Source organism: Falco cherrug, chromosome 5, assembly GCF_023634085.1.
Source record: "Falco cherrug isolate bFalChe1 chromosome 5, bFalChe1.pri, whole genome shotgun sequence".
Taxonomy (NCBI): Eukaryota; Metazoa; Chordata; class Aves; order Falconiformes; family Falconidae; genus Falco; species Falco cherrug.
In genome coordinates, this window is record NC_073701.1 from 23,420,529 (window position 1) to 23,445,031 (window position 24,503).

The window sequence follows — 24,503 nt, forward strand, 5'->3', positions numbered from 1 at the left end:
AAGGCACTTGCTTGCAGTGCCTTGTTGTCCCCCCAGCCTGCTCCCCACCCCTGCCCCCCACCGTGGAAGATACCTCCCTTGAGACTTTCTCACATCACCCTACGACCCTGCCTAAAAGTGGCTCTCCAATCAAAGAGGTCTGAAGGTCACTGGAGGGAAGTACCAAGCGCTCCCTTTCCCATCCCTCTCATCCTCTCCAGCCAAGGGCTGTGGCAAGCCGAGCTCAGGATAAGAGTGAGCTATTGCTAAAGAGGCTGGAGGGGCACAGGAGCAATGGGAGGGGAAGCAGGAACTGGAAAGTGTGACTCTGTCCCCTGCATCAGGGATGCCTAAACTGTGCCAAGGGAATCTCATTCCTATGCATATAGACAAAATGGTTCCCACTGGAGCTCAAATAACAACCTAGAAGTTAGCAACCATGTAAGCAATGGAAAAATTTGCTTGTGGCATGGATGTGTCAGAAAACTGCTGTGCAATATTAGATCCTCTGGCAGTCAAGAAGTGTGCAAAATGAGAGTCCCTTGCATGAGCCTGGTGGTCTGGCCACTGAGACCACCTGAGAGCTGCACTGGAAAAGGTCCAGGCTGATCCCTGGTGTACACATGTGCTACTTCTGCTGACAGAGACAGAGCTGTGGTGATCCACAGCACTGCAGGCTTTGGTCTCGGCTTGTGTTGTAGCTGGTGACATTCAAGTTTTGAAGTGTGGATGAGCTTCTTTCCCATTTGAGTCAATACAAATGCCATCAACCATTTAAAGCCTCAGTCTGAGGGATATATGGTTGCTGTTTCAAGATCTGTGTGTTGTACAAGTTACCCTTCCATGCCTTTGTCCGGTGTCCTGCATCTTTTCTCATGTTTAGACCACCATTTGTATTCCTGTCCCTGATGCTTCCTCCAGACCTGCCCCAGCTAACATCCAGGTTGCACTGGCCCAGTAAATCCAGGTCAAATACTTCTAAAATGCAGGAATATGCTATGCTTCATCTCTAACCACCATTTTTCTATATGTTGCTAAGTTAGGGGCTGGTTTGGAAGCAGTTTTTCTAGCAAATTGCTCTCTCTTGGTGTTCGTTTTCCCCTAGACGTGTTGATTCTTATCCAGTCTGGTCTCCTTTACCTTCCCCTATCTACTCTGGTACTTTACCTACCACTGAAATGCAACGTGCCTCCAGGGCAAAAGCAGCAGCAATTTAATATCTTGGCATTGTTACCAGGGTCAAAGATGTGGGGCTGAAAAGGTGAAATTCTTCCTTGATGAAAGCATGGAGGCCACTCAACTCTAATACTCACTGGAAATCCTCAAAACAAGGCTTAAGGGAAACTTAATTGGGACCCAGACCTTCCTCACAGCTGTGTATTTTGCTTAAAATGACAGGTATAAAATACTGCTAAAATAGAAAAAAAAAAAAGCAAGAGGAGATTGAAGGGTTATAGACAGGTGGTTATTGAGTTGAACTGAACTATTAAGGCTGTTCAGGAAGATCTCAAGCAATTACTCATGTTTTAAAGATGGAACTCATACCCAGGCAGTCATCCCTTGAGAGCTGCATTTACTTGACTGTCATTGTGCCATTTGTCACTGGTGCGGGCAGCTCTGACCAGGAGCCTTTTTGAGCTCAGGCACTTGGGTTGAAACCCCACCCCAAGAGGCCACCAAGGGGAAATAAAAAGGAGATAGGTCTTACTTAGAGGTAAGTGAAAGAATACCTGGAAGGACTTGATGAAGGTCCAAAGCAGTGTCCGGATGCCCTCCCCTCGGCTCAGGAGCTTCACGAGACGCATCACGCGGAAGAGTCGGAAGAAGGTGATTGAGATGCGAGAGTTTTCCTCTGCATTCTGGAAGCCATTGGCACAGAGGCAGGAGTTACAACAGCACAGGAGGAATGGGGGCCCTGGGCCACAGAGGACGCTACGCCAAGAGCTCACTGCACTGTTCCTTGTCCTGGTACCACTCCCTGGGCTTGCACTGCCCTGGCACCCCAGGGACAGGCTGAGGCTGGTAAAGCATGTCCTCTGTCCCATGGTGGTGAGGCTACTCTATGGAGGCTCTCTAGGTGTCTCAGTGTCTCCCTTCAGATTGCCTGCACTTTTGGGGATTAGGAGTATGTTATGCTATAAATCCCTCCATTACACCTACTCCGCACACTGGAAAGATGCAATTCTCCTTTGACATTGTACTGGAGGAGAAAGATATTTTCCATTTTGACCTGTCTTGGATGCTTTACCCCAGCAGGTGCCTCAGCCAGCAGTTCTGGTGAATCTGGTGCTGGGTGTCAGCCATGTGCCGCTTGCTCTGCTGGGAAACAGTATCAGTCCCCAGGTCTGCTCCAGGGTGTGAAAACCCGTGGGGGTACGATGTGTGCTGCCTGCTGCCCGGCTGCTGGCATCACTGGCAGCCTCGCTATCCCTGCGCTGCTGTGGCCACGCTTCTGGGGGCTGGGCCACGGCTGCCTGCTCCTGCTGCTCTGTGTTTGTGCCTTTTACATTTCTCATGACCCCTTTGTATTTCCCACAGTCTCCGCACTGGCTTGTTTTTTAAAAGACATTTTATTTTGGCTTCACTGCTACTGTTCAAGCTTGCAGTATTTTAAAATAGTCTTTCTTCTGGCCTGTTTTTTTCTCACAGCATCTGCTTTGTCCCTAAGCATTTTCCCCTGGGCCTGTAACCAGCTCTGACGTTCCTCAGCCTTCACACGTGTGAAGGCAACATGGGTCTGAGCACTGCTGCAGTGGCAGGCTCACCTGGGCCTCAGCAGAGGACCGGCTGCCTAGCTTGAGGGGCAGCAAGGCCCAGAAAATCTGTGTTTCCCAGTTCATTAACCGCCTAAAATACTGTGCAAAGCCTGTGGAGCTGGTGGCTTCTAGCTGCAGGACTGTGGGAATGTGACCTCTTGTCACAGGGGGAGATAACACTGTCACCCTGCCATTTGACCTGCCATGGAGCAAAGAAGGGCACAGAAACCCCCCTTCTGTCCCCATGCTGGCTGCAAAGACAGCTGTTTGAGTCTGAACACCACCAAAAGAGCAACATTTAGGAGGAAGAAACAGTGCAGATCACTCCTGCTGTTAACTACTCACCACTGTGTAAACCAAGAGAGAACAGACCCTTTGGATTTCCTGTCATCAGGCAGTGAAAACAGCAGCTGCTTGCCTGTCTGCTCTTGATAAAATTCAAGGCACAGGAACTGCCCGGACGTATGGTTTTGGGATTAAATTTCCAGATGAGGATGTGTACCTGTGTGCTGTGTGTGCTTCTGTTTCCAACCCAGGATGAGCAGAGCGGTGCTCAGCAATGTCGGTCCCTAGTGGGGCCCGAGCCCCAGCTCCTGCTGTGCAGCCATGGGGGCACACAGGGGCCACGGCTGCTTGCTAGTGTGTGGGCACAGAAAGCCCAGCGCTATGTGTAATAGTTCAGGATTGAACCCGAGCTTGTCGGCCTCTCTGGTGAATCACCAGTGGATATCGTAGGTAGCTTCCTGCAGTCTGCAGCAAAGTCTGATACTCGCTGCCCATGCAGTAACTGGGTGAAAAAGATTAGAGGAACAGGCTGTGTGGCAAGGAAAAGCCTGAGTGCGCCCTACGTCTCGCATCATTCTAACTTTCTGACTTGGATGACAGGCTGTGGGTTTCAGTGCATCGGAGGGAATTGCTCTGAGGTGCAGGAGGGAATTGGACCTCCAAGGAATCAAAAAACATGGCATTCACTACACTCAACACTAGAGTCCCAGAGGACTAACTATAAGGTCACATATCTCTCCCAATCCAACAGAAGTCCTATGGCCTCCCTTCCATTTTCCCTAAGAAGCTGAACTGCCACCTAAAAGAGAGCTGAGGTCCAAATTTAAAGGTTGTGAGGACAGCAGTATGGCTGTGGTTGTGAACAAAAGGGGAAAAAAAGCGTTTTCTTATTCTACCTGCTTCTGCTTTTGTCAGCTTGGCCCTTTAGATGGCAGCAAGTTGGGACGTGGGTCTGGACAGAGGTTTTAGCATTCCTTTGCCTTTCCTTGCTGAGAGGAGGCAGTTGCTGTAGGCAGAAAATTATCCCTGTTCTCCTACAGTCCTGGAGCAGGTTAAGTCTAAGCACTGGATAAAATAGAACAAATTCCTCCCTGACGCAAATCTACAATTTACCAGCATCAAAGCACTCAGCCAAAACCACTCAGTGATGCCTCGGGAGATTACAGTAATTTTAGGACTAGGTGGCTACAGATTAGCCAGTACTTGAGTAGCCTTGCTTGCTTTGTCCTGGCTTTCATCCAGCATTTTGAAGGCATACCCTTGCCAGGGGAGGGAGGTTCTGCAAAGTGGCAATCAAGAGATTAGTTACTGCAATTCTGCTGGGATAGTGAGAGAACTGCCTTGTATGCCAAGGCAGCAGAGTATGTGTGCACCATTGCACACATTTTTTTGTGTGCCAAGTATGAACTCAAATGTTACAGTGAATCCCCTCATTGAAGAGGAAGTTCAGACTCCCAGTCCTTTCTAGTCTGGAGGCTTGGACATCAAGTCATACTGCAAACTCATTCAGTATCACGATAGTGACACAGTTCATTGCTAACAAGAAATCTTACCAGGTCTAGTTCTCTCTTGGTGATTCATTAGAAGGCAGAACGACAGTTAACTTGACCAAAGGAAAGCTCAGGATGCACAAGAAATACACATGTGCAGCATATTCACAGCTCATGTGAACACCAGACTCACACCAATACACGACATGGCAGCTTCATGCACAAATAACTAGGCTGGGCTTGGAGAGAGAACTTGTGATCAAGGGGAAGAGAATAAAGGAGTGTGTTAGAAAGAGTGTCACAGAAGCTGGGAGGGTGGTCTGTATTTTCGGTCTTACCATAGAGGAAGAGCATTGGGTATGTTCAGCTGGCTTTAAAGAAAGGCAGACAGAAATAAGCTGTAATAAGTCTCCAATCAAGAGCCCTAGTAAACTAGGTCTTGGCTAACACAGGAGCAACAAAATGGCAGAAGAGGGCAAAAGGGAGTTTGAAAGAAATGCACAAGAGGCTGGGCTTATTCCCTAGGATGCCCAGGATCAAAGCTGGCCATGGCAGAAGTAGGTACAACTCCCATTGAATTTGATGTATGCTGTATCCACTACCACCACATGTGAATTGCACCCAGTATCTCCTGAGTGCTAGACATCCTGGCATCCAGGCAGTGGACGTACTGATGTTGTTAAAATGTTTCTTGCATCACTACTATCAAGTTCAATATGGGGGCCGATTTAGCTCCCCAACTCAGATCCAGGCCATGTCTGCACAGGGACCAGCCAGCTTCTAGTGCATCAGTCTGATTTATTAAACCCATAATATCCCAGTGCTAAAGCAACACTTTCTATTTATATATCCCCATTCCCTTACACGTAGTTCTGGGGAATAACATTGTTGTCACTAAGACAATGGCTTGGGACAGTCTAATCAGCTCTTGGCAACCTTACCACACCCACTACCAGCTGTGGAAAGTGAGTTGGTAAAGCTGGTTAGCTGGCTGTACCTTCACCCTCCTCACAGCAAAGCTCCAGGGACCCAATGGATGCATCCTTACAGGCCAAACAGAGCTGAGCTGAGCCCTGCTCATGCCTGGAAGAGTCTAGTTGCTGTGAACACTCTGCCTGACATGCCTTGATTAACTTCTGGGGCTATTTCCAATGCTGAGAGCAATTCTAAAAAACACCCAAAGCTACACATATCCTTAGATGTAAGAAGCACAATTGAAAATTAAATAAAACCAGATTTATCGGGAGCCATTCAATTCAATAGTAACATAGTCCTTCAGGCCTAACCTCTACCATATGCCCTACATGCCAAACCTGTCTCTCGTTACTTCCTGTGACAACATTAGCAAAGCTGAAACTGATGTATTTCTTCTTCTGCCAATGGCAGAATTCACCCCTAGTGCCATGGAGTGTGCTCCTGTTCACCAAGGACACTGCAGTAACCAAACTGGCATTGTATTACCTAAATAAAAACGGTAGTTTGGAGGCACAGGATATTTGGTGATATAGGCAAATGAGAACAACTGAAAAACCCAAGGTACACCTAATCATATCATAGTCTTTTGGGTTAACTCATTGGTTTGGTAGTGTCAGCTTTCACTGCTTTTATCCTGCTCTTTCACATATTTGCTCTTGTATTTTCTTTTCAGATCACATACCGGCAAAAGTTGGCTTGAATAGGAAATAAAGGAGCAGTGCCCATAGAGACATTTCTTATAGACCAGACATAGACTTTGATTTTGTGTTGCTGGACAAACTTCTCCTTTCCAGCAGAGTTTCTCTGTCCCATCCCTTTTTCTCTTTGCAGTTTTGCAAATCATCTTTTCTAACAATAGGAGGACCCTATTCTGCTAGTTGCTGCATTCCTGGTAGAAGATACAAAGCCCCTTCAAATAACTGAAGGAAGCCCAACAATTTTCAGCACCTTTCAGGATTCTCCATCCTTCCCTGGCTGACAGTGTTGGTGCATCCGTGACTGACTGGCTGAAGGAGCCTTGTAAGTTACTGTGGAATATTATACCTTAATTATCATTAGTATTTCACCAGAAAGTACAGATAATAGTAATGTAACAGGCTAAAAAAAATATGTATAAAAGGGTATAACTATATAAAGCACTGTTGATACAGGATGCTCAACTTGGAGGAGATGGCATCACACTGAAAAACCAGAAACCAAAGGTTCTGAGTATCTTGGCACTGTTAAGAAAGTGAAGTAGAGATTGACTTACTCCTCTCTAGTTCCCTGACCTAACTGGTTTGTGCTTTAACATGGGGTCAAATATGTAGCAAATTATATCACAACCTAGAGTAAAGGCTCAAAAGCAGCATGAGAAAGTTGCTGTTAATGCTGGCAGGTGGTATTTGTACAAACTGTAGCACTGTGGGCTAAGGTTCCTGATCTGCCTGTGCCTACAGTATTCTGTGTGTGAGTATATGAGGGGGAAATCAACCCCCAGCTGTGGGTTGCTGAATACATTTTCTGATATCCACAGACGTTTCAGAGAGGAGCCAAATCCTACTGTTTTTCACCTGCGCCAAGAAGTCACCATATGGACCTGAGCACAGATATTTGAGAACCTGCTACTGGGACTTTTGAATGTGGCCATTCCTAACTATAAACTCAAGACAGCTATTGCTAGTTTTTCCGAGAATCTTTGACCTTGCAAGTGATGTGGGTATGCCAATTTTAGGACAAGCACCTGAGAACGTAGCAGTCACATCAGTTCACAGGGATGGAGGCATGGTGATAGGTACTCGGAAATAAAGCTAGTGTCTAATGTCCATCTCTAGTGAACAGGATTCCATTTCAAATCTCAAATCAATGTACAGAAGCAAATTCTCATCTGTTTGATGTCTTTGAGAGAGCTTTTGGAGAAGCTACACCACTTAACAGAAGATGGCCTTGGCTGTACTATTTTACTTGCAGCCATCTCTTTTGTGTGTGGTCTAACCTGCACAGGAACTTCAAGTATTCCACCCTGCTTCTGTCATTTGTGGCACAAATAGCATGCACATAACTGAATGAGAAAGGGCAACAACAATGAGATCAGTCAAGAGGTCATGCTCTGCACAATTTCCATCATAGAGAAGAGGGTCCTGAAGTCTAAATCACAAACAAGTCGGGGGAAAATTAAGAGTGATGTAGAAGGTAACCTGCAGGCTTAGTGGGAAGAGAAATATCTGAGACAGGGTGCATCTGTGTAAAGGCACTCAACGGGGATGAATGCAATGAAACTGCTTGGGCCATTTCTTTTTTTTTTCCTCTTGATGCCACCGTATTTAAAAAACTAATAAAGATACTAAAGAGCAGAAAAGTCAAGAAACAGAAAAGCAAGTTCTGGAAGCCAAAGTAAAGATTCAGTAGGATAAAGACAGGGATCCCTGAAGCATGTCTGAAAAGCTCCTCAGAATATTGTTGCCTGCATATATCTGATTTTAACTATGTTCAATGTGTACCAGAACACCTACATTTTAAACAGATCCATTGCTCAAGCTGCTGTTAACCTGTCTGCATCCTTAAAGCCCCGACAGGCACAAAAGGCACAGCTTAAGCCCATCATGAATTCAGCATCCCAAGTAAGGAAGTCTCTGGGAAAGAAGACAGGTTTACTCAATGGAGACATACTTAAAATCTCAGAGACCACAGAACTAAGGTAACTGATAGCACTGTGTTCCTGCTAATCATATTCCACCTGGGTAGATGGGAGTAAGCCCTACTGGTGGCTATTTGCAAAGAACATTCCACCTCCAGATGGATACAAGGAGCATCAGTGTCTCCTGAACCTCCATACTGACTCACATATCAAATTTAGTGTCTGATCTTGCCATCAAGTCAAGGAAATAATTTTTAACAGGTTGTGTTTATGGGTTTCCAGATCCTGATTATAGCATGAATGCTTTGGAAGCTAGGAAAGGATAAAACTTGGACTCCAGGAGAATCAGTTTCAATGTTTCAAGGGCAATATGTAACAGTCAATATCATACAATATTTATGCTGTAATGTAATCCATTCTGAAATTCTGAGAAGGGATGACTTGGCTTTTCAGAGCTGTAAAAAGAGGAGCAAAAATATGAGCAAAAAGACTAAAAAATGTATCATCATGTTAGTATCAAAGCCCCCTGAAAATATGCAAGGCTTAGAATATCTTCTGGATAGATAAAGATTTGGAAGAAAACAATAAGGTCTGTTAATAAATAGATTGAAATGTAAGTTTCAGTAGAAAAGTCCTGAGAAGAGATATCAATCCCACCGCATCCCTGTGGAACACTGGAGATGGAGGATCATGTTAAGAGATTTGACTTCCCTGGGGCTTTTGGCTGGTTTGCTGACAACTATAATGGCTATCCAGAGAAGGAGCACCTAGAAATGCCTGAAGGGGAGCTCCATTAGGTTTGCACAACGTATATTTAAACAATATATCCAATGAGGCTCCTTGACTGCTGGGTAAGTATGTTTCAGTAGTTGTAGAAGCCTGACTGCCACTGAGATGACAGTACAGGCAGGTGGCATTCCCGCTACTAGCACCATTGTTGTTAATAATGTTTTTACACCACAGGACACACCGAAGATGATGAGTACAGCTTCTTCAGAGGATCCAGTCTTTCCTAGGAAATCCAAACTGATCTTTTCCCAGCATTTGAGGAGTAAAACTTCCTTGCTGATAGATTTTTACTTTCTGAGAAGACTTCTTCCATTTCTAGAGAGGAATCTTTTTGCAAGACAGAATCCAGCCTTTATGTTGTGAAGAACTTGTCCTGCCTTAATTTGGGGAACATTTAAGCAGGCAAATGCACAGTGTTACTATTGCTTTGTTACAGCTGTCTCAGTCAATGCAGTGGTACAATGGCAGCCTTCTAATTTTGCCTGGTAGCCCCAGGTTTGAGGATATGAGAGGCAATACGCGTTTGAGATTTTGGCACCATGATATGACAGAGTATCTTCATATTTCTCAAGAAAACAAATGGTCATATGCTTATGTTGCCTTTTGTGACAAACAATCTATAATGGCATTTCTCCACTGAGCAAAATAGGGCTTGTGGATGAAGCTCTTAAGAAGACCACTTGCAGTAGTTGGTTGTTGGTGATGGATGTCTGCTAAGATGTTTCCTTCATTGCTGTGGACATTTGGAGATGAAAAGTTACCTATGAAGATGTTGTATCTGTTGGAAACTTGTCCATTGGTCTGGTAGCCTTCTCCTGTGAGGAAGTGAGTGAGTATGATAGATGTTCACTTTTTACTTTTTTCTACTCATTGCAGGAAGGATGCCTCTGAGAATCCACACTGTAGAGTCTGCCTGAGCAGGCTGCAATGCTGTGTAGCTAGCTCCTTTGCAGCTCTAGGATACTGGTCTTTTCAAGCTCAAGTTCAGGCCCTCCAAGAGTCTTGCCTACATTAGTCATACTGCAACTGTGACCTTCTTGGGCACAAAATGAAGGGTGGAAAGAGACATTCTGGGGAAATGAGCACATCATACAAAGATTTTGAAGGGAATTAAAACCAGTTTCATTAAGGTATTCCTGATGAGCACAGTGATTTGATTTTGTTGCTATGGGGAGTGAGAAAGAACTGAAGGGCTGTTTCAGCTGCTTGGCCACTTCATCTTGACTGGATGTAGAGGGCACAAATAGAGCAACAGCAAGCCAACAGCACTACTGTTCTGGAGGTTTTTCTTTCACACATGTGGGTCACACTGAGATAGGATCTGCAAGGACTTGAACTTCAAGGAGAACAAGAATTTACCAAAGTATAGGTGAAAGGGAGGCTTAGAATTTTTCCGGTACCATGGAGACATGATAAAAGAGAAGACACTAGACTTTCTTTTGCGCTTGTCGTGTCAAAAGTCTGAAGTGACCTCAGGAGGCTGGCTAACACAAGTCTTTGTGGAGCACTGGAAAAAGTCAGGGTTTCAAATCAACCTGGCTGCTGGCAGGATATAGCCTGCTGTTACGCTGGGGAGTTACCACAATCCCTTCCAGAATCATCTGTCTGCCACTGCTGCGTGTGGTTTTAATCACAAGAACTCTAGGAATAATCCACCTGCCACCAAAGTGTGTGAGGTTATTATAAGACCAGGCAGAAATGTATCTGGTGTTTTGCTGACAGGGAATACTACTGGATTGCAGATGGCATAATTCTCAATTCCCACAACTTACAGTGAAATCAAATTATTAGCAGGAAAAAAAAATAATAAAAAAGCCAGTCAATCTGCTCAAACTCTGCTTTCTTCTTTGAGAATTTATGGGAATAGTTTGAATAAAACTAGCCAGAATTTTTATTTTTCCTACAAAAATATTTTGTTAGCAGAATGCTAATGCTGAAAGTGAAATGTTCTGTAGAAACATGTCAATTTTGAAAAAAAGCATTTCAGAAATGTAAGATTGAAATCTCATGTTTTGTCCTTGCACATTTTGAGTTTTCATTTCCATTAGAAATGTTATATAACTATGAAAAATCTATCCCAGACTAAACTGTTTCTACTTTACTTAAGCAATTTTCCTCATTTATTTCTGTTGGAATGATCTTTTACTGAAAATATGGTAATTTTAAATTTTTATTCTATTTTAAAACAGAAAAAAATGTTACAAGAGTATTTTGTGGATCAAACCCCCAAGCATTCCTATACCTCTAATCTGGGTGAAGCACCAGAGGCTTTTTTGATCACTTCCATAAATTGAAGTTTGATTTTCATGCCCATTAGAAAAGGGTGCCATCTTACAGGAAAACAGGGTATCAAGGTGTATGATGCTGCCTTTACTGGGGCAAATGGTAAACACCTTGTTGATTTCTCTGGAAAAAGCTCTGAGTTGTTGCAGTGCAATGTAATATGCTAATCCTCAGAAAGCTCTGCAGAGGAGACTGAATCTCTTGCACTAGGGAATTAAAATTTTATTTGGTGCAATAAGGCAAATTAGGAAAAACGTGACACCTGCAATGAAGTTTGCCGTTACATTTCTGCCTGCACTTACTCGTGTGGGTCAACAGACAACAAGTGCCAGCTCAGACAAATGCAATATATATGCATTTATACTTCACATAGATTCCACACGATTTCAGATTTCAGTGGAAATATTAACATATCCGTATGCAACAAAAGCCTATTTCAAACACAGTTAATAAGGTCAAGGTAACTTTTAAAGCAAATGAGTCCTGCAGCTATCAGTTTTTTCCCTTCATTTCCTATATATTCTAAGATTTTGAAATTCTAGAGCTCGCTTTTCTAATTAGCTTCAAATATGCAAATCATACCAATTTGAATAGCTTATTAATTAATTTCATATATATATATCCATGAAATTGTCAGACAGTAATCTTATGGTTCCAAGTGCTTAAGGTAAATATAAGGAAAGTAAATTGCTTTAATTTGGTTATGCAGATTACTCTAGACTGACAATTACTGGACAATTAATGAAGAGTCCCTTTTTACACAGTGGAAAGCTCTATTTTTTCCCATGACTTTCAGAAAAGCAGAACAATTGGTAAAGTATATCTATGCAAATTATTCTCAATATTCAGGATGTTTTAATAATACTTGTCATTAGCTCTGGGCAAATGATGAATTCAAGTCTTATGGTAATCAGGCCTGGGGGGCTCCTGAGAAACAAGTAGATATTAAACACTATCAAAGATGTAGTGCTCCATCTTTCAGGTACAAGTCCTGGTCTGACTCTGAGAGGCAGGTGCAGCTCGCCTGTGTTTTATTGTGTTTTGTGGGACAAGCAGCCAAAAAAAGCCCTAGAGCATCTGGCTAGGAAGGCTCTGAAGATAAACCGAGCCATGAAAATAAATGTTGAAAGACTACTCGCGTGCAGGACCTTTTGCTTTCATTTTACAGTTGAAGTGACCTTAAGGATTGGTTTGAGTATCATCTGAGGAGAGCTTTTGCTGATTTGAATACCTCTGCCAGAAGCCATGTGTGACAAACTGGACTGGTTTAATTCAGCTTGCCTTTCCACTTGAGCAGTTCCTGATCCACAGGGCAAGGGCTCCCGAAGGAGGCAATCAGGCTGTCCCAGCCCAGAGCAGACTGAGGGGGGTGACCCTGGGAACAGACCAGACCACTAAGCAAGACAGAGAGAAAGCAAGTGTGAAAATTTAGAGTTCCCAGGTCTCCAGCTTTCCTCATCTCTGTTACCATCCATGCCAATGGTTTTCTCATTGCTGTTCCTAAGTAGTCAAATGTGCCTCACTGCCTTTCCTATAGCAAAGTTAATATGGCTTTTAAACACCAAACCCAGCAGTATGTTTATCACTGTGCTGGAAAGGGCAGTCTCCTGTTCCTCCACCTCTTTAGGAAGATTTACCTCTCTATTACATTGATCATTATTCTCTTTTCCTTTTTATTTTCATTGTCTGGGAGGCACAGAGGGAAGAGAAATCTGTGGGGCTGGTCTTCCAAAAGAAGCACAGGCTGTATCTGGTTTTGACTCATTCTGAATGTCAGTTCTTTTCATATCCAGGTTCTCCCATCCCAAACACCCAAATAAATCCACCAGCTTGACTTCTTATCTGTACCAGTATTGTGAAAGCACAGCTGATCTGGAAGGCTGCATGCAGGGAGACGATCTCTGACATGGCTTGGCCAGCTAAGGTTCTTGTGTACTAAGACCGTGCCGCTGATTTTGATCTTGAAATGAAAAAGAAGAGACTGTTCAAAGCATTCATAGCAGTCTTGGTTACTTTAAAGACATGCTGTTGTGTGCTGTTTCAAGTACTGACTTTGCCGTTTCTTGTAACATCCCACAGCCTGTCTCAGAAAGGATGATGGCAGCAGAGCTCTTCTCTAAGATGAATTTCCCGAGACACAGGTAGGCAGGAGCTTTCCTTGTCTCCAACACCTTGCAATACTCCATTAGTACTGAGAGGCTCAGTAACATCTACTGGCTTCATCTTCCCTGGGGGCTGATGAGGAATTAAGTGAACTCCCACAAGCATGTCCCTCTGTCATGGCTGTGCTTGTCTTCAGTGCACTGAACATTTCAGTACTTCCGCAGCTATTTGTTAATTACTTATTAATTAGCTGATAGGATTCTGTGCTTTGGGAAAAGGCTAAGGAAGAAGGGAAAATGAAGAACAGATTGAAACTTGGTGCCTTCTGTGTACTGGTGTTACTGGGGTTTCTCTGGGCAGCCTCATCTGCCTAGGGCAGAAAGGAGGCTGGAGACCTTTGGAATTTCCTGGGCTCCATGTGTGAAGAGGTTTGCTGGGAGCTCAGTACGAAAGGTTTGTTGTGATGTGGTTGGCAGGAGAACGTGAATCCAGAAGGAAGCTTCAGCAGCATCTTTGCAGCTCCTGTATAACTGATGGGGAATTACACTGGTGGTGTTAGGGTCAGAGGCAGGGCTGTGGTCTGCAGCAAAATACCCACTCCTTAGTATGGTAACTCTTCTGGGGACTAATGGAGCCAGATGGTGACTAGCTCATGAGCAGGTTTTTCCAGGGAGGAAGACAAGCAGTCCATTAGATCAGAGACTCTGCATGCAGCTTTGCCGGGACCCTTCCTTTGGCAAGCCCAGAGACTCTGGGACAGGGTGAAGATGAATGAACCATCTTCTTCTTTGATGAAGGTGCTGAAAGAAACTGCACAAGCCATTGAAAACAGAAGAAAACCCAATCCACCTTCATTCAAATGCAACAGGAATGTGGATTGCAAGAAACAGTAGATACAGGTGAACTCTTCACCTCTGTTACTTTTGAGTAATGAATCTCTGCTCAAAGGAGGATAGCCAGAGATACCAGCAGCCCAAGGAAAGAGTTTCTTGTGGACCATTTTCATGTGAGATTTGTAGCAGTTAGTATTTAATTCCGAGGCTGTGTCTTTTCATTGCCTTTGAAATTAGAAAGTTATTTAATGTTGATGCAGAATGTTTCCTGGAAGACAGCAGCCTCAGAGCCATACTGGATTTCTGTATGTTAATATGGGATACAACAAAGCCTATGAGCCATTCTGGGATTGGAAATGTCAATCACAGGCATTATCAGAGCACGTTAGATGTGATCATATGGAGACTGCAGCTAGCTGTTACAAAGCTACTGCGCAACATTTTTTTGTTCTACACCTCTTTCCAAGGACAAATGATTATTGATTTGATGAATTCTTTGGTTAAAAAAAAATAGTAGGGATAGTTTGGATTATATGTAACGCTCACTGTGTGTGATTTACCCCGTTCAAGTCTGGGCAAACAGCTGAGCCTCAAAATCCCTAGCTCTAAATACCGATTTCTTTTAGTGTCTTTCTATTGACAAGTGTCTTTCTATTGACCAGTGTTTCTTTACTACTGAGGCATCTTTGCCTTCATATCTGTTCATATTAGGAAAAGATGTCACTTGATTTGACTTTGGGTGAAGCAGATTTTTTCCCAGTCACTCAGACAAGGCTCAGCAGACGGCACTTCTGTTATTTCTGAGTTTAAAAGTGAGAGAATACTGGGATGTGACTAGCTGGGATGTCCCATTACTCTGCAACAGTTTTACTAGCAATTAGAGCTGGAGCCACTTTTTTGGCCATCAATCAGCTGACCGTAAGCAGCAATTCAGTCTCTACAGCTAGGTCATCGGGATGCATCAGGGAATGGGTCCCATTTAGCAGATGTCTAGGAATATATATGAAGCAGAAGTTATTTTCTTGGCATTTTGTGCTAAACAGTCTCCACAAAGAGCAGATCAGTGAGGGAAGGTAAGAGCACAGCCTTTTTGAAAAGAGTTGTCTAGTGAGAAATAAAAAAATCCATGTTATGTTTGCTTGGCTGGTACATATGAGGGTAGAAGGAGCAGGGCAGGAGCTAAATGAGGTTGATATATTGACTGTATTAGAAAAGGTAGGATTAGTTTAAACATGTTTACCTTTGATTACAAACCTGGCCTGGAGGCCACATTATTTTGCCTACCAGCAAAAACTCCAATCAGGTCTTTATATAACGTGAACCTTAAAAATTCCTGTTAATGTGCATTTGGGTTTGCAAAATGGTACCCATGACCATGCTTAACTGCTGCCCAGTGCCTGGCACAAAAACTTTCACAAAGGGAAGCAGCCTTTCCCCTGGACTAACAGTATCTGGGCTGAACACAGACAAGAAAAATCACTGATACAGTATGTAAAGGGGAACTAATGACTGCCTTGCTGAAAACTATTCCTAGTGCTCCTGGGAATGGGAAACATGATTTCTGCCACCCAAGATTCCAGCAAAATTTGGAGAAAGTCACTAGGGATAAGAAGATAGGGGAGAAGAGAAAGTTAAAGAGGAAAACAAGTAAAATACTTGTGTTTTCCTTTCTTCTGTCACCTTCATTGCTTTCATTGCAACTGGCAGGGCAATCTGGAACCAGTTAGCAGATCTCTAAATATGCATAATAGTACGAGATGGTGCATGCAGTGAGGTCTTGGAGGCCCAATGTTAAAAGGTCTTGTAATTTGGATGAAGAACAGAACCTTTTTCAGAAAAACTGAATGAGTGAAATACAGGGGATTGTGCACACTTTATTACTGCAGTCTGTGTGTGGAGAACAGCAATGTTGGAAAGTTCCTTGGGCGTTCTCGTCAAAGTAGGTCTTAGAAAAAGGAGAATTAAATGCCAGAAAACATCTTTCACTTCTTCAAGGAATTGCCTTAGATGACAGAACTAGCTGGATTTGAACTCACCTGAGCACTTTTTTGACCATCTAACTTATGGTGTTTAGGGAGCTATCATTAATTAACATTAATATATTCAGAGGCTATCTAAGGAATCAGATTTTTCTATGGATACATATAAAGATACAATCTCTACTAGAGTTCAGGGAAAGTTAAAAGAAACTTTTGCTAGGCAAAAAGAAATGATTTATCCTGGCTAGCAAGCCAATGGAAAATATAACCAGCTTGGGGTAGTTCTAGTGTTTTTTATTATTTTTTCTTTTGAGCTTTTTAACTAGCTTTGTGGGAAAACATACTGGAATTAAAAGGAAAATGAAATACAACTGTATTATATCACAAATGTTGATACCAGAACATTGTAGTATTTTTTTTTTAAAGTGAGGTGGTAGAAAAATTACAAGAAAAATTAAGTGCTGGTCAGAAAATCTGGATGTAGGCTTTTTAAAGAGCTCTTTGTACTGAAATATACATCACACATTTTACCATTGAACCAACACAGGACAAGGCCTGTGGTACTTTTTGTTCCTACTATTAGCTATTACTGTTATTGTAGCAATAAATCACAGTCCAACAAGAAAACAGGATTCCTTCTTTAAAAGTCTTAAAACCCACCAAGGTTTTGGGTATGTGAAAGCCCACAGTAATTACAAGCACGAGTCACTCCTCAGTGCAGTCAGTAAGACACTGTGCCCTACCATTTTAAAGAGAGGTCTGAACATTTTCACTCAGAAGGACTCCAGACTGGTTTGTGCATCAAGTCTTACAGCTATAGGGCTATATAACTTTCTTTTTCTTAAATTTATCCAATAAGGCAGATTTATTTTTATGCTACTCTTAAATCTCCCCTGCATTAAAATACATTCTGATTATTCCACACACCTGGAATAATGTTGGAAGCCAAGTATAACAAGTAGTTTTGTGGAAATCACAATATTGAGGTATTTCCTCAAAACTGGGTAGTATGGTGAGTCTTTCAAAGTGGGAGCTACATGCTTTCTTCATATGGTGCTAATACTGCTAGTCATCAGTAACAGTTCAAATACTCAGGTAAACTGAGGAAGGACTCATCTGCATTTACTATCTCCATTTTCTGCAAAAAATATGTACTTTTTTCTGTTTGCCCATGTTTCATATAGGTTTCCTTACACATAAACTTGCACAGTTACTAAAATCACCTAACTTTGAATGGGCAAATCACATCATGAACTCTGGAAATGCACTCAGAATATCAACGTTTTTAAGCCAAAAGAGAATAAAAAAAGAGGCCCCATCTTCATGACAGAAATGTACATACATAAACCCAAAAAAACCCCCGTTCAAACATGGTTGTGGTCAGATAGTGTTACCATACTTCTTTCTCACCAACACAGGGTGAAAAACATGCAGCAGAATTCTTGATTAAGCATGGTAGGTGATCAAATTCAAATCAATCTAAGACTCATTTGGGGAGGAGTTCAGAGAAGCTCTCCTGATGTTCACCAAAGGCAAAATAAAGCACTAGTAACTGCCACTGCTACAGCTCACAACCATGCTTCAACTTGGCTTCCTACATACAGAAGCTGGGGCCACCGTGGTGTGTTACCTGGATTATTCCTATGATAAAATCACCCCCAGATATTAGAAAAAGCAAACTAAATCCACCCCCACCCCCATCAATTTTATCAGTAGTTTTCCCAAAAAGAAAACAAGTCATATATACATACATATACACGCACACAGGGATAGCTCAGGACTACGCACAACTTCTAGGATGGCAGCAGTAAGGGTATGACAACACAAGATGTCAAAAGAAGCCACTGTGCTTCTCCAGCCCTTTGCTACATAATTTGGAGGCCTCTGCTACTCAGACAGCATTTGAGAAAGAGAGAGAGAGAGGGAGGGAGGGAGATGTTTTCTACCTCTTCTGGGAGGTTTGGGTAAACGAACTTGTGCGTTCCAGGAATTGCAAAGATTTGTGTCCAGTGGCAGCTGATGGCCAAAATCTGAGCAGCAAAGGGCACGGAAGCGGAGAGAACCAGACAGGCAGAGACAGAAAGACAGACAGACGCAGCGACAGAGATGAATGCCAGTCCCAACTGAGGTGCAGGCTAGATGTATGTCGTCCTTCCACCGATCCTTGCTCCCATTGCGGGGGTGTGTGTGTATAGGACTGTGTCACAGGGGGCGACCACTCTGGTCCTTGCACAGGTGAAATGCCCTGGGGCAGCTCTGCCTGAATAAGGACCGCAGGATTTATGCCACTGGTTCTCTGCCTTCAGACACATTGATTGAGGGTGAAAATGAACTTGTGAGGTTTAGTGTGGCTGGAGACGAGGGAGAGGACAGCAAGGGAGAAAAGGAAGAAAGGCAGGGGGTGGGTTAAAAGGGAGAAGTGCAGCAGAAGGTGAGAGGGAGACTTGAGTATAGGCTGTCAGCTATTCCAAAGAATGGGAGCAGGAGCCCATGACAAATCATATGAAGCCTCTCGACATCAAAAGCAAGATGACTGTAAGGAAAGGCCCCATGCGCCAGGTTTAAGCCTGAGCTGCTTTACTTCAGAAATAAAAATGACTAAAGGAGAAATCACTGCACAGGTCTCCAAGTATTCTTGGGAGCTGGATGCTTAGGTACTTTTCTGGCCTTACTGCATCAGTACTCAGGAATCAACCAAGCTGCAACCCTCTGCTGACTTCCTACCAGAATCTGGAAATTTTTACAGAAGTGCAAGATATGAAGTACTCAGTTCTCCTGAATATCTGATAGACAAACACCAAACCACTGCCCAGCAGACCTGGGAACTATAGACCTGACCGATGTTTTCTAGGGGAACTCATAGGGCAAGATGGCTTTTGGCTTTCTCTAACCTTCTTCATAGAGGTGCTACTTCCTGAAGCACCCAGGTCCTGTGTCTCCCAGATGCCGCCCTGGATCAAATATCTCACATAACATTGTACTTTCCTTTTTTTCTCTTCCTGTCACCTCCTCCATTAAAAAAACCCACCATCTCCATCAACCCTCAAACCAGTCGCAATGCTCACTCTTAGGCAAATGTGTGCTGCTACAACAGGAGGGCAGGGAAATACTCCATTATTTCACAAAAGCCCGCAAGTCACCAATTCCCTTGTCCCTGACAGTTCTCATCTCATATCCATGCACACCCCCCTGGCTTGTCATGTCTCCTGTACTGCACTGCATACCTGTCATGGGTATCTCTCCCTCTGTCCTGCAGTGTTCACAGACACACTCAGACACGCAAGTATGGTCACTGAGTGGAACAGGCAGGATGGATACCAGTCCAGATGGTTTTGCTGAGTCATCCTCATGCACTCCCAGACACAGCTGATGCACACGAGGTACCCGCACATGCAGACATGCTCAGAGGCACTGGCAGAAGCCCTTGGCACCAGGCTCACAAGTAGGCACAACCCCTTCCTCCCTGACATTCTTTCAAGACAGACAGACAATCAAACACACTGTCACTGGTACCTATGCTGGTGCTCTGGAGACACACATGCTCCCACCTGAACATGCCTCTGTAACTCAAACACATCTGCATGCTGTGAATTGCTCCCTGCAGCTGGATGGGCCAACCTCTTGGCTGGCCACAGGGACTTATCCAGCTCAGCAGGCACCTCTATGGCCATCGCTTCGGTGGCAAACAAAGCCTCAGCCACAGTACATCTTTGCTCTGACACCAGCATGGGAAAGGGTGAATGAAAAAGGACCCCATGGGACCAGAGAGGTGTCAGCTTTTCTCTCTGACTGAGAGGAAGGAGGTTGCATTAGCAGCTTTCCCAGTGACTCAGGGTCTGACTGGTTTTAGTCCATCACTTTGGGCACTGTACCACCGAGCACAAATTAAACTTGAGTTCCCCCTTTGATACAGTGCAACAAATAGTAATGAGCAACTTTCTTTGCCTGGAGGAGGGGACAGCAGGCTGTCAGTCAGCTTCACAGCACTCCAGGCTTTGTCTGCTGATGTGAAAAGGAAGCAAATGCAAGCCTGTGCCTTGGGATACTTCTGCGATAATACATTCCAATTTTTCTGGCTTTTATTCAACCCCCGTAATATGTTTTTTTCCTATTATTATGATGATGATGATGATTTTTACCACCTTAATGTTTTCTTCTAAGGAGCTTAAAGGGTTTTGTAAACACTAATGACAATGCTTTCTTAACATTGGGAAAAGTAATCTCCAATTTACTGATGGGGAGACTGAGGTATAGGAATCTAGTCAAAGTCCAAGGAATACAAGCCACAGGCCCTGCTTTCCAGGCACTATATATTACAACATCTTCCATCTTGTTTCCCAAAAGTCATTCTTGGTCTTAGCACTTAAAAAGAGTTGACACTCTTGTCACTCAGATGTGGTCTCTGACTTGGAAATTATTTTTTACACAGCAGATTAAAAAGTCCTCCCTTCCCTCTTTAGTTACTTATGAAGTGGCTTAAGAGTGGCCCAAAACAGAGCAATTGAGTATTTCCAGTAAGTTCTGAAAAATCTTCATTCTGTGACTAGGAAATTAGTTATCTTAACACTCGGTGAGAAGCAAGGCTCTGAAAATGCAGCCTGAAAGTAAGGCAATTTAAAAGTGAATTTGGTGGAAACTGTGCCACTCTCTCAAGTTTTCAAACCCACCAGATTTTAACCTGCCCTGTGCCCTTTGCATGCACTTAGTTGTGTGAGATGCACATCCATGTGTCTGTACAGGGAGCTGGCTGGTGGGACTAGGGGACCTGGGAGATGTTCCCACGTTGCAGTAAGCAAGTGGGCCTAATGTGATGCTGTTGGACTTACCACTTGACAATCTCCACACCATGGAGGTGTTTTAAATGGAGGCTTCCTAAAGGACTCAGAAATGCTGAAGGCAAACTGGGGGCTTACCTCATGAGTACATGCCTTCTCACTATTTTTGAATGCACAGCCATGCTAACAAAAATATGCTGAGCTTGACATGCAAGCGTACACTCACCCACCGGCATGCAGATGAACATGCCTGCATACAGGAAACTCTCAGATACAAACACCCATCCATAAGCAGATCAAACTGGCACAGTAAGATAGCCACATTGGCTCAGAAAACATGTTTAGAGACTCAGTTTCATACACAACAACCTATGTGCCTCCATCAATAACCATTCACAACACAAATATGTATGAAATACGTAGGCTTGCATTCACTCTCTCTTTCCCCCGCACATGGATTCATGTCTGCTCACTCTCCCATGGATTTGTAGCCCGTACACAGGCATCCAAACACATTCAGGAACATTAACTACAGCCGATGGAGTGCACACACGAAGATCCACCCATGCACACTCACATATATCTTAACGAAGATTTTAGTCTGGGAAATTCCTTTTCAAGAAACAAAAATAATTGTCAAAAGGAAAAAACAGAGCATGGGGAAATGCACAAATAGATGCAAGCGCATACCTACATGCACACTGTGGAGCCTGTCAGTCAGGGTTCCCACCGCAACTACAGCTATCGCAGCTCAGCACCTGCTGGGTATGCTTCCCCTGTATGCAAACGTCTGGTGAACCTCACAGACATTTCACGCTTACATTTCTATGGCCACGTCAGACTAACCTGTGCCAGGTACCTCCATCTCCCCTAACTGACCGCAATGAAAACTGTCCCTTAGCTCCAAAAGCAGCACTTTCCAAGACCCTACCAGAAATATTCCTCGGCTTCTAAGGAGTTGGACAGAAACATCTTACCTGCACCTGACCAGGCTAAATGTCTCCAATTAGTGGAATTTATTGGCATTTTAGGGTTTATTTTTTCTTTCTTTTTCGGACGCCAGGTGTCTTGGAACAAGACAAGACAGTATACAGAAACACAAGGCAGGGTTTGCTCAAACCCACAAACAGCAAGAAAGCAACAAGCTCCTGAGGAGAAGGGGAGGAGTATATCTGAGAAACTGCCTCACACTGCTTGGGAAGATAACAACTGTCCATCCAAGATGGGCTGCTACTTCCAAAGCCCGTTTGCTACAGATGTAACATATCAAGTGCTGCTAGCAGGAAGGGAATCCAACAGGACAAACCAACATACAAAACATTCTCTTATTCAATAAGGGTTATAAGTGCAAAGGGATTTCAGAACATTTCAGAACAAACTCAATCCATAGCTGCTGCTCATTTATCAGTGCATCAAAAGATTGTGCAAGTTTTTAGTAACAAACATTAGAAACTAGTAGCAAAGGACTTGCCTAGATAAAAAGAGAAGATTTAAACATGCCAGGTAACAAAAAGACGTGTGCAGAAATCTGTAAAAACTGTATAGAAGGAAAGGATTCTTTAGAGGAAACAGAGGGACCATCACGCAATGCTCTTCATAACCCTTCCTAAAAGTCAGGGCCGCTCCTGCTGCCTCCTCAACTAAGACAGGTGATGGTTGTTTGGACAGAGGCACACCCTCATTTTTCATAGACTTCTATAACCAAAAGCTGGATTCTGGGCCTTGGCTGGCACAAACCTGAATTTAGATAGGGAACAGAAAAGAGAGAGTGCCTTGTCAGTGGTAATTAAGCACACCAGTATGGATAGCCCTGGAGACTGAAGATCAGAACATCGCACAATTAGCAGCAGCGTGACCTTCTTGACAACCTACTAAGAACAAATGTGATTTATCCTACTTAAATTTACTCTCTGAGCACTGGGTGTCTAGACGAACCTAACAAACCTAGACACTCACCAGTCACTGGATGGGCACCTCCAAAGAGCAATTCATTTCCCCTGTCATAGACACATACAGGGAGACACCAGCTGGCCTGGGGGGGGATGCATTTCTCTCCATGGACAGTAAGAGGAGGCCTGAGTGACTATCTGTCTTCCTCTCAGATGACTAAAGTTTAATGAGATGTATATCAAAGTGACTGAACCCATGATGTAAAAAGATCTTTAATTTATAGGAAACTACTGTGAATTTCTTCCAAAGGATCCATTAGATTTTCCCTCCAGTACAGGGTTTCTGACTATGATAGACCTCCATTTATTTATCAAAGCACAAGGATTTCCCTCCTTTCTGCTTGGAAGACTTTTGTATAGATTCAAATACAACAGTCAGGAAAGTCTTCTTGATATTTAGCCTAATTCATCTCCAGTTAACTGTACTTATTTCCTCAATTACCATTTACAGTTCTGCCTCTATGGATGAGAACTGACCTTTTCCACATTCTGAAGGCTATTGCCAGGTTCCCCATTTAGTTTTCTTGCAACTAGTACGGCATACAAAAAGCTTTCATTTCATTCTTTAAAATTAACAACTTCAGCCTGCTGATCATTGTAATTGCCCTCTACAAAGTCAGCCCAATCCTAATATCTCTCTAATAAAAGGGTACCCAAAATTGTTTACAACATTCTAGGGGAAATTTTGTAAGCAACTTTCTATGTCCGGAAAGTGGAAAATTTAAGAGATGCAAGATAAAAGTTCATTTTCAGTTAGAAACTATTTTCCATTCTCTCAAAAAGACAAGGAACATAGACTAGTGTCAAATAAAATATTTCATTTACTCTAAATCAAAATATTACAACTTGGATAAATGTCCCTGTTTCAGAATTAAAAAAAAAGAAAAGTGGTTGAACCAAGATAAAAAAATATTTTGTTCGGAAAGTTCTAAGTAAGGCATTTTGAATTTTTCAAAATGTTGCCTACATATTTCCCTAAACTCAGCACTGAGTGAAAACTATGCTATCACTTTTCTACTTGCGATGGATTGCCTCTACAGTACATAACAATTCCAAGCTGGAATGTTTATTCAACAGCCACATCATTTTGCAATTCATGATTGATTTGCTCTTCATTAACATATTTACAGCAATTTTCTTTCAATCTTTCTATTTTCCTGGCCTTGCTAAGCTGAATTTTGCCATGCAATTTTTGTCTGTGCTCACAAACCCAGTGGGTCCTTTGTAGTCTTTCTTTTGGGAATCTGTGCATTTCCTGCCTGTCCTTTGTCTATTTATTCTATAATTCTACATCCATCCACCTCCAAAAAAAGACAGAGGAAAAAGTTTGCCTGATGTGATTTATTCTTTGAACACCAGCTGCTCATTTCAGTCTCCGTGGCTCATTCAATCCTTCACCTGTCTGCTGAGATGGGTGCTAGTGGGGCCAATGAGTTTCAATTGTGCCGGTGGAATTTGTGAGATGGAGCAAACCGGGTTGCAAACCCCCCAAAAATGGGTTGAAACTTTGTTTTTCTTCGGGCTTTCTGTTTTGTTTTTATTTGATTTACCTTTTTTCAAATAAGTAATGGAACATTAGGAGCAGGTTCCTCTAAACAGAGATGATTTGGTCTTTATTTCTTTTGGAGAAAGCCTGGGTGACGAGGCACAGGGAGGATTCCTGGTTTGGTTCCCGCAGTTCTACCTCGAA

At 43.2% G+C, this 24,503-nt stretch overlaps 1 protein-coding gene across 1 annotated transcript in view; it reads right to left on the reverse strand.

Annotated features, from left to right (window-relative positions):
- The window catches only part of CACNA1C (calcium voltage-gated channel subunit alpha1 C), a 493,743-nt gene that overhangs the window by 33,276 nt on the left and 435,964 nt on the right, over positions 1–24,503 (reverse strand). The window contains exons 33-34 of the mRNA XM_055711046.1: positions 4,849–4,881; positions 1,710–1,838 (exon numbers count right to left, since the gene is read on the reverse strand). Coding sequence (XP_055567021.1) covers positions 1,710–1,838; positions 4,849–4,881 — 162 coding nt within the window. The remainder of the gene's footprint in view (positions 1–1,709; positions 1,839–4,848; positions 4,882–24,503) is intronic.